At 43.6% G+C, this 14,473-nt stretch overlaps 1 protein-coding gene across 1 annotated transcript in view; it reads right to left on the bottom strand.

The window, feature by feature from the left end:
- The window catches only part of LOC150075779 (cardioacceleratory peptide receptor-like), a 50,459-nt gene that overhangs the window by 10,047 nt on the left and 25,939 nt on the right, over positions 1 to 14,473 (bottom strand). The window contains exons 2-3 of the mRNA XM_090387882.1: positions 2,833 to 2,968; positions 2,642 to 2,745 (exon numbers count right to left, since the gene is read on the bottom strand). Of these exons, the coding sequence (XP_090244008.1) occupies positions 2,642 to 2,745; positions 2,833 to 2,968 (240 nt within the window). The remainder of the gene's footprint in view (positions 1 to 2,641; positions 2,746 to 2,832; positions 2,969 to 14,473) is intronic.

Raw genomic sequence — 14,473 nt, forward strand, 5'->3', positions numbered from 1 at the left:
AGAAGTCAGTCTAGTCTATCCAGAGACTTGGAGATTTGTTCTTGGAATGGATTTATTCGCTGCTGTGATTAGTTTTCCATACTGCATTGAACCGTAGGAGAGATTTTTTTTAATTCCTAAAAGGATTAGGAATTAAAAAAATTGTAGGATCGGTTGCCTTTGTAGAAGTTTCTTTGGAACTGTATATTGCTTGATAAAATCTAGTTACTTCAGAGAAGGTTTCCTTTGGGTCTTCAGTGCTGTTTCCACCTTGCAGCTGAATGGCAGTGATGGTGGTTGCTTTCTGGTGTCTGCGTTCCAGTGAGAAAAAGTATTTGGCCTGGACGTCAGATAGATTTATGCGGGTGTGTCTTGATCTTAGTAGGGTGCCTCTTGCAGAGTCTTATGAGTGAGTTTTATGGCTTGTAATGTTGACTGATGAGCCACTATCAGGTCAGGCGAGAGATGCGTCAGTCTCTGCTCAAATTGATAGAGATTATAACGCTTTTTTTTTACTCTTCTGATGGCTCTAGATTTGCGAGAAGAATCTCGATTGACTTTTAAATCTAGACCACCACGTGTTCATGAGCTGCATTCTGTCTTTGGGTTGGATATTAGGTCTTGTAGCTATGAGATGTATTCCTTGTGTTGTAGAAGGCTATTGTTGAATGTCCAATATGCACCTCCAATTCTGAAGTGATTGGGTGGTAAGGAGAGTTGCAATTTGACAAAGGAATGGTCTGAGATATAAGATGAAATGTGTGTGATGCTTATGACCAAGGGAACGGTCTGGTTTTGGATGTAGTATCTGTCTACTCAGGCCTGGTAAGGAAGTCTTCCAGATGTTGTATTTGTTGATCTCCGAGTGCAGGACTTTTTCTCTGGGTGCTGGTGTCTAAATGCGTCCACCAACTCATTGTTGTCTACCATGGCTCGCAAGTTGTTAATTAGCATTGTGCTGTGCTGAACACATCTTGCTCTGTCCATTTCTGGGTCAAGGGTGTAGTTGAAATCACCAGCTAGTATGATGTGTTCCTGATCTATTGTAGAGAGATGGCTCTGTATATGGTGATTTGAATGGCGAGTGTGTCCTTGTTCCTTCTAGGGTGTCTCTAGAAGGGCGTGCATTGCGCAGCCAGCTAACTCTGCTATCACTTTGAGCTTACAGGAAGACTTAGGCCGATGATATAGGCCGATATTCACTGCTACTCCATGGTATTGTTGGGTTGGAGAATAATGGTATTATGGGAATCACAGTTAGTCTCTTTTTCAGCCTCCAGAAATTCTAGTTCTTCATTTATAGTGTTGTTAGTAGTTTCCAACTGTTGATTTATTTCTGAACTTGCTGGTGTGAGGGATTTATTTAAGGTCTGACCGTATTCCTTCTGTGGTTTTGTATTTATTTTCGTTCATCCTGTTGTTCTTGTAAGTGATTTGGGCTTTTTCCGCCAGTGTGTGCGTTGCCTTCTTGTGTTTTATAACTTCTGGGTCAAGGGTGCTGTCCATATATTTCTTGTTTCGGTTAGTAGGCATTCTGAAGAGAGTCCGTCCTGGCCTGATATGGTCTTTGATTTTTCTGGCGTGTTTAGTGTAGGAAGCATCCTAGACTGTTTGGTTGTTCCTTCTGTATCCTCGATTTCTTCAGCAGTCTGCTTGTTTTGTGCATCCGGGTTAAACATGGTGGGTGCCTATTGAATTTCAGTATCGATCCCAGAAGAGTTAGAGATATGCGGGCAGTTTTTTCTTAATATGGCTCTTTTCATGGCAGAAGAAACATCGAGATGAAATGGAGATATAAAAGGTGTATGCGATTCCATGTCATAGTTGCTGCAGAGAGGGTGCGCATTTTCCCAGTAACAGATCCATATTTAGATAAGACTCCTCTGAGGGATGGATTGGGAGGGGGATAAGGGACTGGAGCAGACAACCGTCCACAGTTATATGTTGAAATATAAAGTCTAACCTAGCTATAACTCCGCTAAAACTATGAAGAGGTATTGAGCAAGAAGAAACTCAAGAAGAGGAATTGAGCAATATAAGTTTTGACTGAGATTCTTGGGAGGAAATGGTGAAATGGGAGTGAGGGCAGGAGTCTACAAAACCACGTCCGACATCGATTTCTCATTATGTGCAGATAGGTAGAGAGGACAGAGAGAGAGTTAAAAAAAGAAAGTCAGAGAAAGAGAGAGTATAAGAAAGACTGAGAAAGTGGGAGGAAGTAAAATGAAAAGAGGAAAGAAGAGAGAGATTGAAAGAGAATATGGAAAAAATGAGACGCGATGATAAGAAGAATAATAGACAGAGAGAAGGATAAAGTATGAAGAAGAAAGGAGAAGAAAGAGAGGTAAACAAGAGAGAAAGACAATTAAGGAAAAAAAGATAGAGTACAGTAAATAAGAGAAAGAATGAAAGGTAGACCGAAAGGTTGACATCTATAAATGAGTATATGGGTAGAGAGAGAGAGAAGAAGGAATAAGAGAAAGAGAGCGTAAGAAAGACAAAGAAAGTGGAAATAAGAAAAACAGAAAAAGAAAGGAAGGAAGAAAGAGAGAAATGCAGAAATAAACAGACAATGATAAGAAGAATAAACAGAGAGAGGAGGGAAAGAAGAGAGAGAGAGAGAGCGAGGGTCTAGAAGGAATAAATGGAGGAGAGCACTCACTTGTAAGTATTTGACCATTTTGCAGACGACGTTCCCTCCGTAAAACGCCACCGTAGTTCGCCAGATGATATCCGTCAGCACGTTGATGAGGCCCACCGTGAGATCTGCGAGACAAACAGAAAGAAAAAGGGCGTTAGCACGCACGCGCACAGGATGTTGGGGATGCGATCTGAAAATGGCGCGACACTGACCTGCGACTGCCAGCTGGGTGATGAAGAAGTTCATCCTGGACTTGCGGTTCTTGGACAGCAACAGGGCGACCACCACCGAGCTGTTGGCCATCACGATCAGGGTGAAGATGATCCACAGGAAGGTCAGCTGCTCCGTCTGCGGAGAGAAAGAGCGGACACGATAAATAAAACTGCGAACGAGTGAGTGAGTGAGTGCAATGCCAGCCCACCCCTCGTTTAACGCCCTTCCACACGGAAAACATTTTCGGTGATGCTGTCGACGCAGACGATGGAAGAGGAGCTCTTTAGCCGCCATTACCTTGGCTTGATCCAACTCCCCCCCCCCTTTTTGTGAACTGCGGGATCGATCCACTTATCCTTTAAGCTTAATTCTACGGAACTGCCGCGACTCTATTTAAATATGCACGCGCTCATTAAGCAGCCCTCGCCCGGGCGGCTGCCCCATCTGCATCACAAAACTTCGAAAGATGCGCCGATATGCAAATTGCGCTTTTTCTCGAAAGGGGCCGCGCGCTTTCTGCTCATTTATCTCCGACATCTTTTCACGGCGATCCTTATTTGGTCGAAATTAATGCGAAATTATTGGCGGACCTTTCGGGCCCATCACTCGCCTCCTCCTCCTCCTCCGCATCCCGCAACAACAGTTTTTGTTTGTGTCCGTTATTGCTTGACCTCGCGTTTTCCCCTGCTTTACACGCTGGAACGGTCTGCCACATATGAGAGACGAACGCTTTCCATCCGAGAAGAACCCCGCGAGAGGGCACAAGCCCTGTATGTAACGCCAGACGAGCACTGTCTGTTGGTAACAACAGACAGGGCTGTTCAATCTAAACCACAGGTGGAGACCTCTGGTGTACGGTGGAAAAGGCAGATTATGAGAACTCGCTGGTAAAGAGAAAAAAAACAGATGAAAAAACTTTCGAGCCTACAGACCAGTAAGGCTCCTGGAGTTGATGGAATATACCCTATAATCTTAAGGGAGGCGGCAAGTGAGTGCATTGAACCATTGAGGCTAATTATGCGAGCATCATTAGACTCTGGGGAGATTCCCTTGGATTGGAAAAGTGCCAATGTATCTCCCATACATAAGGGTGGCTCTAAGAGTGAAGTGGGAAATTATCGACCTGTCAGTCTGACTTCAGTGGTAGGGAAAATCATGGAGGCAATGATCAAGGGTGGAATTCTGGATCACTTGGCTAGAATGGAAATTCTCAAGGATACTCAGCACGGTTTTGTAAAGGGAAAATCATGTTTAACAAATCTGGTTCGCTATTTTGACAGTGCCACTCAAGAGAAGGACTTAGGGAATAATTTCGACATTGTTTGGATTTCAGTAAAGAATTCGAGCGGTTACTTTATAAGCTGGAAGAGGTTGGAATCACTTTCCTTAGTTGGAATTCAACTATCGTTAGATGGATAGTTGAATGGATTCAGGGCAGGAGGCAGAGCGTTGCGATTCTCAGATTGGGTTGATGTAAAAAGTGGAGATGATGTTTTTCGAACGCAAGCAGAAAGGCACAAAAAACCCAGAAACCACACCAGAAAAGTCAAATTACCACAGGAAGCCCACGGTCGGTACTGCTGACCCAACGAAAATTCATGCGATTCCGCTTAAAATCTCGACACGTAATAGATCAATTTTTGTCACACGGCTTTTCCCAGAGACAACAGTTGAACAGATGATATCATATCTTAAAGAAGACTTAGCTACAGATACAGAAGTTACTAGGCTTACCACCAAACAACCATACTCCATACTAATAAATAAATTTTCTGTTTATACTCCGGGACGACCAAACGGTCAGAGGAGTTCACAAGATAGACAGAATACAAGAAACAGCACCGTATTCAGTAGTCACGGGCTTGAACCCCGGTCACTCAAGGCACGTGTACTTATGCACCCGCGCACCTGACCACTAGGCTACGGCGGCCCAATGCATCATTCAAAATCATTTCTGCGAAATCTAGCCAGAAACTAATCAGCCTTGCAGCATCTTGGCCTGTCAAGACACTTGTGAAACATTCAAACCCGTCCAAGCATCTCTCTACCGGGATGCAGTTTCCTGAAAGGTATGAAACCACGACTAAGGAAAGGAAGAGCTGACTCAAACCCACCATCAAGTCTAAGAAATGGGAGAAGCATTCAGGTTTATACTGTTCCGAACCCCTCCAAAGGTCCGAACAGTCTCATAGAAGCAAGTCAGCGACAAGAACATCTGCCACCAACTGCTGAGGGACAAATGAAGATTAAAGTGAGGATTACCTCCAGAACGAATCAAAGCCGATATTCGAGGGCCACCAGACCTCCAACAAGGACATACATCAAAACTTCTATGATGTGCACTATTTTCTACCAAAACGCTAGAAGCCTGAGAAATAAGCTTCAGATAATGGAAATTCTTCTCCTATCAAGGTGTATGACGTGATTTGCATTAGCGAGACTTGGCTCACGCCTAATGAAGAGGACCTCGCCTTCTCTCAACCTGCTTGTTTCTCTGGCATTTTTGCCTCAAGAGAGCGGAGGACTGGCGGCGGTGTAGGCATTCTCTTCTACACACAGAAATTCTCAATGACTAGATCAGCCAATTTGAAGACAGAACTGTTTGAAGCTCCAAGGGTCTCACTCAGTGTCCAAGACAACAGACTTGACGTGTGCACAGTCTACATCCCCCCACCCTCAGTTAAGAAGACTATACAAGAGGTCTCTAACTGGATGATTAATCAATACCACCCCAAAGGAACTTTACTTGTGTGTGGAGACTTCAACATTAGCTAGGACCAACACAGTCTGCGCAGATTGTGATACTCTAAACTGGCTGCAGTAAGATTGACCCTCCAGAACTTTGCCCCTACAAGAGGCACTAACCTGTTAGACCTAATCTTTGCAACAGACACTCTCACCTTAGACAGCCAGCCTAAAACAGCCCTCATGTTAGACCACTTACCAGTAGCCCTCTGTCTCCTAATCACATCCAACACACCATGGCAACATCAGATACCAGTTAAGAAAACTGTGATCAGTCCTCCACTCCTCGTTCCACAGAAATTCTGCTTTGCAGCATCCATCTTTCTTTGGGATGCCCTAAACCAATGTCATCCACAGCTCAGGCTGCACTTTCTTACCTTCTGGCTGAATTCCATTGCTCGATCTGCAGCGTCAAAATAAAAACCGTGTCAATTTCTCGCCGGAGAAAAGCATGATGGAACCTACAGCTCAGCCTCGAATTTCAGAATGAGCAAAGGATTCATAATAAAACAGGCCTACGTACTCTGGATTCATAATGCGAAAATTTATTTTTATTTTGTTACACAGAGCATTAATAAACTACAATAAATAAATTAGCTTTCGGCTGGGTGGCAGCCTTCATCGGATTAAAATACTTTGAATGGCAGTTGGAATAGAGATGCACTGCCAGGATGGTGCGTGAGGCACGTGGTTAATTGTTTGTTGATGTTTGTGGCTGTGACGTATGGTGGTGACGTGGCCAGCGTTTGTCTATGGATAGAATTACTGACTCTGTGATGGGGTTAACTTGACAACCACTGTTCCTGTTCAAAGCGGTGTCCGAGCATTTTATATTTAGCGATTCCAACCAGGTACGCCTCAGGTAATGGTGGGACCTGTCCACAACCACGACATCGCGGTGTGGGTCGATGTCGTGGTGGGTTGTCCAGACATGCTCGGCGATAGCTGAGTGTTGTACATCTGCCAAACGGATCGCCCTTTTATGTTCTGAGAGGCGTTTCTCGAGTCGACGTCCAGTCTCTCCAAAGTAGCAGCTCGTGCAGTCACGGCAAGAGATGCGATAGACCAAACCACTCTGTAGAAGGGTGGGGACAGGTGTTTTTATGTTGGAAAGGAGAGAAAGCAGTTTCTTGCCTGGGAGTTGGATGCACTTTATCCCATGCGATCTTAGGATTCTACCGATCTGCTGTGACAGGTTGGGGTAGTATGGGATGAATGCCCTCGTGGATGACTCGTCACGTTGTCGCGTGCTCAGATCCCACGGTTTTACAGCCTGCCGAAGGTGCACAAAGAAGGCACACCACTAAGACCTATTGTATCCTGCTGTGGATCACCGACTTACGAGCTGTCTAAATTTGTCTCGAGACTTCTTTCTCCTCTAGTTGGCAAGACCACCTACACCGTCTCCAACAGTGTTGAGTTCATAGAAAGGATCCGCACTATATCCATCTCGCAAGATCAAGTCATGGCATCTTTCGATGTCGTATCACTCTTTACCTCCATCCCAGTGGAACTTGCCATCTCTTGTGCAAAACAACTCTTGGATAATGATGGAACCCTTAGCGGCAGAACTAGACTGACGCCTGATGACATTTCCGCCGCCCTCAGACTGTGCTTAACAGGGGGTGCAATCATGTTTAATGACTCGATCTACCAGCAGATACATGGCACAGCCATGGGTTCCCCTGTCAGCTCGGTCACAGCAAACATCGTGATGGAGGAGTTAGAGGGACGTGCGTTTACACACGCACCAGATCACATCGCCTTTTGGTGTCGCTATGTAGACGATGTGTTCGTAGTCATCCCTAGAGACTCAGGTCAGCGACTCCTAACCCACCTCAACTCACTATCGCCCTTCATAAAATTCACGATTGAGCTGGAGTCGAACAACTCTATACCATACCTAGATACACTTGTCCGGCGCGAAGACACATGCTTGAAGACGACAGTTTATCGTAAGCCTATGTGTGCTGGCCAATTTACCAACTTCCAGTCAGCACACGCACGGGGCCACCTCGTCTCAACTGCCCGAACCTTGCTAACTCGCGCCTGGACACACTCCAGCTCCGCAGATGAAAGACGCAAAGAGATCACCAGAGTCAAAGTAGACCTTACGAGGTGTGGCTACCCCATCGACGTCCTTGACAGGTGTGATCTACAAGCACGCGACAACGTGACGACCAATAGCAACGCCAACAGAGACGAGTCATCCACGAGGGCATTCATCCCATACTACCCCAACCTGTCACAGCAGATCGGTAGAATCCTAAGATCGCATGGGATAAAGTGCATCCAACTCCCAGGCAAGAAACTGCGTTCTCTCATTTCCAACGTAAAAGCACCTGTCCCCACCCTTCTACAGAGCGGTTTGGTCTATCGCATCTCTTGCCGTGACTGCACGAGCTGCTACTTTGGAGAGACTGGACGTCGACTCGAGAAACGTCTCTCAGAACATAAAAGGGCGATCCGTTTGGCAGATGTAGAACACTCAGCTATCGCCGAGCATGTCTGGACAACCCACCACGACATCGACCCACACCGCGATGTCGTGGTTGTGGACAGGTCCCACCATTACCTGAGGCGTACCTGGTTGGAATCGCTAAATATAAAATGCTCGGACACCGCTTTGAACAGGAACAGTGGTTGTCAAGTTAACCCCCATCACAGAGTCAGTAATTCTATCCATAGACAAACGCTGGCCACGTCACCACCATACGTCACAGCCACAAACATCAACAAACAATTAACCACGTGCCTCACGCACCATCCTGGCAGTGCATCTCTATTCCAACTGCCATTCAAGTATTTTAATCCGATGAAGGCTGCCACCCAGCCGAAAGCTAATTTATTTATTGTAGTTTATTAATGCTCTGTGTAACAAAAATAAAAATAAATTTTCGCAAAGGATTCATGCAAAATGGAAAGCCACATCAGACCCAATTGACAGGACAGCATACTCAAGAACCCGTGCTGAGTTTAGCAGAAGTAAATCTAAAACCATGAAAGTCTACATTGATAAAACACTTAAGGTAGGGAAAACACGTTTAAGGCAGGACATGATGAGATCCCTCAACAAATTAATCCGATCGAATGGTTTGACTACATTACAAGATTTAAACCCAAGTCTGCGTTAGACTGTAAGAACCTTCACAACAGTTGTCAGCGAGATACTCTCGCAGCCATCATCATTACAAACGGAGAGCTCATCCAGGCCATCAATAGTATCCCACCAACGTCATGTGCTGGATTTGATGGGATCCCACAATTTATCCTTAAGAGCATAAGGTGTTTTCATCATAGCTACGCTTCTAGGAATCCTAAATGGAATTCTCACAACTCAAAGTTTCCCAACAGCCTGGAACCAATATATAGTTCGGGCAATTCAAAAACAAATGGAGCTACCTCAGTATCACAGGTCAGGCCAATTATGAAAGCGTCATGCATCCTCAAAGTTATGGAGAAGTGCCTTCTTCCCATCTAAACCAACCAGGTTCTCTCCCATGCAATTCACAATTTGTCCATTATGCACTGAAACGCAGGTCCACCATCACCAACCTGCTGGCAACCATTAACACCATTCTGGAGGCTCTACAAGACAGGGAGGAGATGGCAATTGTATATCTAGATATCCAGTCTGCTTTCGACTGCATTGACGTCTAGCCCCTCCTTCAGCTATGTGAGGAAGGATAACAGATTAAAGGAAATATCCTTGGCTTCTTAAATACGCTTCTTACAACTAGGGTTCTTCACCTGACGGTAAATAAAACAACATCCTTCACTAGAAAAGTCAGTGTAGGTATTCTCCGGGGCGGAGTTCTTTCTGGACTCCTCTTTTTTTTACTGCTGCTTTCCACCCATTCCTCTTCCAGGAAACGGATTTTCTTAACTACGCAGATGATTTGAAGCTCCTCTATTGGATCCATGGTACCGACTTGTTTGTTTTTGTTTGTTTTGGTTTTATTGGCGCATTAGCTACTAAGGCTATAATGCGCCCATGGTACCGACCAACCCGAATCTGCACAAATGGTGTTCTCACTTAAATCACACCCAACTCAACTAAAGCTGAAAATTCATGGAACCTCCTTCCTCCAGTAACCAAGCACAGAGATCTCGGGGTCATCTTTGACCCTAAGCTCAGCTCTAAACACCATGTCTCAGATATTCACAACAAGGTCTTCTGATCCAGATGGCTTGCCAAACAACACCTCCTTCTTGTCACAGTATCAGTTCACCCTTCAATGTATTTACCGGTTTCTTCAGCCAATCATTACCTATAGATCTGAAATCTGGGCGTCGGCAGCAAAACCCACGTAAAAACCATCTCATCTGATGAGTACTGGCTTCTTTGGTGAGTGCTCTTCAAGCCCAAGCTTCCATCCCCTCACACGTACTTCAGAAATGACCAAAGTTCTAAACTACAGAAAAGTCTCAGAACGGATCTTCACCCTCCGTTTACTGATAGCGGGTGAAATCAATACGCCAAGTTTTTGGCAGGTTTGTAATTGAAGAATTCCCCCCAAACCCTTAAGGGCCCTCCCTTTTTTACAGTCCATGGCGTGGAGGCTCAGGAAGGGCGACACATTCCTGCCAATGCAGATGCTTCAAAACGTCCAAGGTATGGATGTTGACTACAAGAAATTCATTGAGGACATATCATCAGGAGCAGCACTCATCTTCAACTGAGTGAGTGTCACTGTTTTTCCTAGATCGGTTAAGCCTCTAGCATTTTTGCTGTTATGGGCATTGCATCAGGTATCCATCTAAAATTTACTTATTTTCGCTAATTGCAATAAAGCTATTATAAAGTGGAATTCCCCAAGGATCAGTATTAGGTCACGCTTGTGTTTGATTTTCTTATCAATAAACGTATAGAGGGAGCGATGTCTAAATTTGAAGATGATGTAAAGATTGGTAGAGTAGTTACTGATCACTGTCAAGCTGAGCTTCTTCAGAGAGACCTAGATAGACTTCAAGAATGGTCAGAAAAATGGCAGCTGTGCTTTAATCCAACAACTTGTAAGGTATTACACCTGGGGAACAGTAACCCCAAAACAACTTATACAATTGGTGGAGTTGAACTAAACCCAGTAGTGGAGGAAAGGGACTTGGGTGTTACGATACGGTCAGACTTTAATTTCTCTGAGCATTGTAAACAGGTTGCAAGGAAGGCCCATGGTGTCCTATCGATGATTTAACGAGAAATCGGCAGTAGATGAGGATATCATAATCCCATTATATAAGGTTTTTGTTAGACCACATTTGGAATACTGTGTTCAAGTATGGAGACCGCACCTAAAGAAAGACATCGAGCTTCTTGAAAGGGTGCAAAGAAGGGTAACTCGCCTGGTGAGATCGGCAAAAGGGCGTCCTTATGAAGAAAGACTTCGAATATGTGGGTTGCAGAGTTTGGAAACTAGACACCTTAGAGGAGATTTGATTGAGGTGTTTAAGGCTCTGAGAGGCATCAGTAAAATGAATGAGGACAAAATTTTCAAGATTATAAATGATGCTAGAACTAGGGGGCCATAACTACGGGGTGGGAGATGTTTAAACTAAATTGCAGGAAGTTTTATTTTAGTTAACGAGTTCTGTATGAATATCGGGAATAAATTCCTGGAATAAGTTACCAACATGGGTAGTTGAGGCTGACAGCCTGGGGAAGCTCAAAGGTCAACTGGATGTACGGGAGGAGGGAAACGCTTCGGTTGTCTATTTCCTTTTATTATTATTATTATTATTATTATTATTATTATTATTATTATTATTATCCTATCTGCTTTTCTTTCTTTTTTATGGCGGGTGCAGCATAAGCCTTAGGCTTCCTTGCACCATATGACCATTACTAATACTAATACTCTCTCTCTCTCTCTCTCTCTCTCTCTCTCTCTCTCTCTCTCTCTCTCTCTCTCTCTCTCTTCTCTCTTTCTTTCTTTTTAACTTTCTACTTTGTGTCTTTTGTCTCTTCTCTATCCCTCTCTCTCTCTCTGTCTTCTCCATTTTTGTCACTCTCTTTCTCTGTTTGGCTCTCTCTCTCTCTCTTCCCTCTGTTTCTGTCTGTTTCGCTTTCTTTTTCTATCTCCTTGTCTTACTCTTCCTCTCTCTCTCCCTCTCTCTCTCTCATCCATTCTTTCTCTCTCTTTCAGTTTTTTCTCTTTTCTTTTGGCTATCTCTCTCTCTCTCTCTCTCTCTCTCTCTCTCTGCCTTTTTCTCCGCTTTCTCTTGCTCTGTTTCTTTATGCTGTCTGTTTCACTTTCTTTCTTTCACTCAGTCTTTTTCGCTGTCACTCTCTCTCCATATCGTCTCCTCTTTCTTTCCATCTCTCTCTGTTATTATCTCTCTAAATAGTTTGCTGCTTCTGACTTTTCGATGGCTTTGTATTTTTTTAGTGTGTCAGGAAAATAACTCACGAACATATTACTCGCGTTCGTGTTCCTTTTTTTTGTAATTGCAGAATCCAACAGATGAATTGTCCTCTCTTCCTTCTTTTTTTCATTTCTCGCATTGTCTGACAGTCGCTGACTCCCTTTACCCCTTTCATTTCCTCGACGGTTTCTCAATTGTGTCAGCAGAAATTAGTTCCGTACAGCGGTGTTTATTTTGTTCTTTCATACCTCGGACGCTGTCTTGGAACCGTGAGAAACAACGAAAAACAGGCTGCTCATCCCTCCTGGAGCAACTGAGGCAGTCACAAGGTTTCATCGTGTGACAGCCCATTATAAGCTCACCTGCACTCTCTTTGTTTCTAACTATCTTTCCCTCGAAGAAAACGCAGTTCAAAACAGATGTGTTTGGACTCGAAGACTGTCGCTGCACTTTTCATCTTGAGGCTTCTTCGTGGGTGGAGTGAAAGAAGATGTCACAGTGATTTTCTTTTGTCACCGAGGCGCGCAAATAAATTTTGTCCTACTCAGATGACGAGTATGAGAGATGAAGAGATCAACAGCGCAACATGAAGTTCCCATATTGCAGTATTTAACTACGAGGGCTGTTTGAAAAGTAAGGTATATAAGTCTCCAGGAGTGGACAGAATACATCCAAGTATGCCATAGCAGCATATGATGTATTTAACTAACAGTGATGTTAATAAGATCATTTATATGACTTCGGGATGACCTCCCCCTAACAGCAGAAGCGTGGACTTTCCTCAATACGTAAAAGAAGTGCAAAAGAGGTGAAATAAAATTCTCCAAATAATTCGCAGTGATCGAATGATGTATTTTCCCAAATTATTAAGCCCCATTGTCAACAGGACAGTCCTCCTTGTTGAAGGCACACATAACCGTCTCCACCCTGCAATTTCATCTACTTTCTACCCCACCCTGCACGATTTGCAACCATCTGCTTCTCTCTAGTTGTCAATCATCGCAATCCAGGCCACAGTGATGTTCTTAAATATTTTTCTCACGCACCTCTATTCTTAAATTGCACAAGTTGACGCCCAGCTCATAATTACTTCAAAAATAAAAGTTTGTAAATTGTGACATTTTCCCAAAATCCACTTGGTATCACAATGATACCAATGATCAATTTTCAGGATTGGTTAACAAACATCCTCAATTCTAATCTCGAAGAAATGTAATTTCCAAGAAGTTCAGTGCATCTTATCAAGAAATTTCCGAACTTCCATTAATTTTTCCAAAGTCTCAACCATCATCTTTCTCAACTACCACTCATCCCACTCACTATTAACTTCCTGTTTGGCAATAAAAAATTATGGGAACGCTGGTATCCTTGGAAAACAGCCCGCAATTGCGCAATAAACGTGCAGAAGAGCAAACAAATTATGGTTTTACGACAGTGTCGAGCCATCATACGTGCTCAGCAGACAGACAGCTTCAGAGGTGTGATCTAACAAATGTTCAACTCCTGTCCACACGCCTAAAATGGTTGTCGCCAACAAGATTACCACCAAAGATATATAGATAAACACAGAGGGGAGCGGTAGATATCACTGCTCAATATTTTATTCGACGATTCTGCGCGTGACTTACTTCTAAACGTATTTTTAATTAACGTAGGGTCATCTAAACTTGTCATAAACCAAAAACCCTAAAAGCAGACGCGATAAATTTATGCATAATTTTAATCAAGACCACCAATACGTATCTCGAAACGTTTGTCTGAAACCATAAACACGAAACTCTTCCTTCTCGCAAGAACAAAGTTCTTTTGTGTTGTCCTCCAACAGACAGACTTCGTAATAGAATGGACGTCTGCAACGTTAGGGGCGGGCGGAAGTTTTAATTAAATACAAACGAAAGGCCATTCTCCGAGTCATCCCTGTTTCGACATCTCGAAGCGTGTACGAAGGGGTAATCAAATTGCAGGGACGCGTCGAAGAAAAGAAGAAAAATAACTGGCTCGGTTGATAAAAGGTGTCAGTAAACGCCAGTTTGTCCCTCATAAGTGGGGTGCTTAGTAAACTGAACGATACACTTATCTTCTTTAATGGCCTTATAAAAAAAAAAAAATTAATCGAGTTCACACTGAGAAGAGAACTCGTATCGAGACTGGCAGGCGCCATGATCCTTGCTGTGGTGTTTCGCATTATTTGACGCTAATAATGTATCGATTTGATGAAGCGCAGCAAGAAAATGATGGCTGACTCTTTCAATACGTCACATTGCACGAGCCTTTTATCTCAGCTGATTGAATGAAAGAATGAAGAAGAGTGGAAAATAAAGTGGAAGAGAAGATGCGATGCTGGAGTAGAGAAAAAGGCTATAGATGGAAAGGAGACAAAAGTTACTTCTAAGTGCTTAAAGTTTTCTGAGACGTTGCTAAGGTTACTGTTGCTATGAGATCTACTCTTCGTTGTTGTTGATTCTTAGACTCAACAATCCTAAGGGCATTGTGTTAGAAGAGTTTTGTAAAGGATGCTTCTCTGTTAAGCAA

Source organism: Mastigoproctus giganteus, chromosome 13 (assembly GCF_048544385.1).
Source record: "Mastigoproctus giganteus isolate SK-2022 chromosome 13, ASM4854438v1, whole genome shotgun sequence".
Taxonomy (NCBI): Eukaryota; Metazoa; Arthropoda; class Arachnida; order Uropygi; family Thelyphonidae; genus Mastigoproctus; species Mastigoproctus giganteus.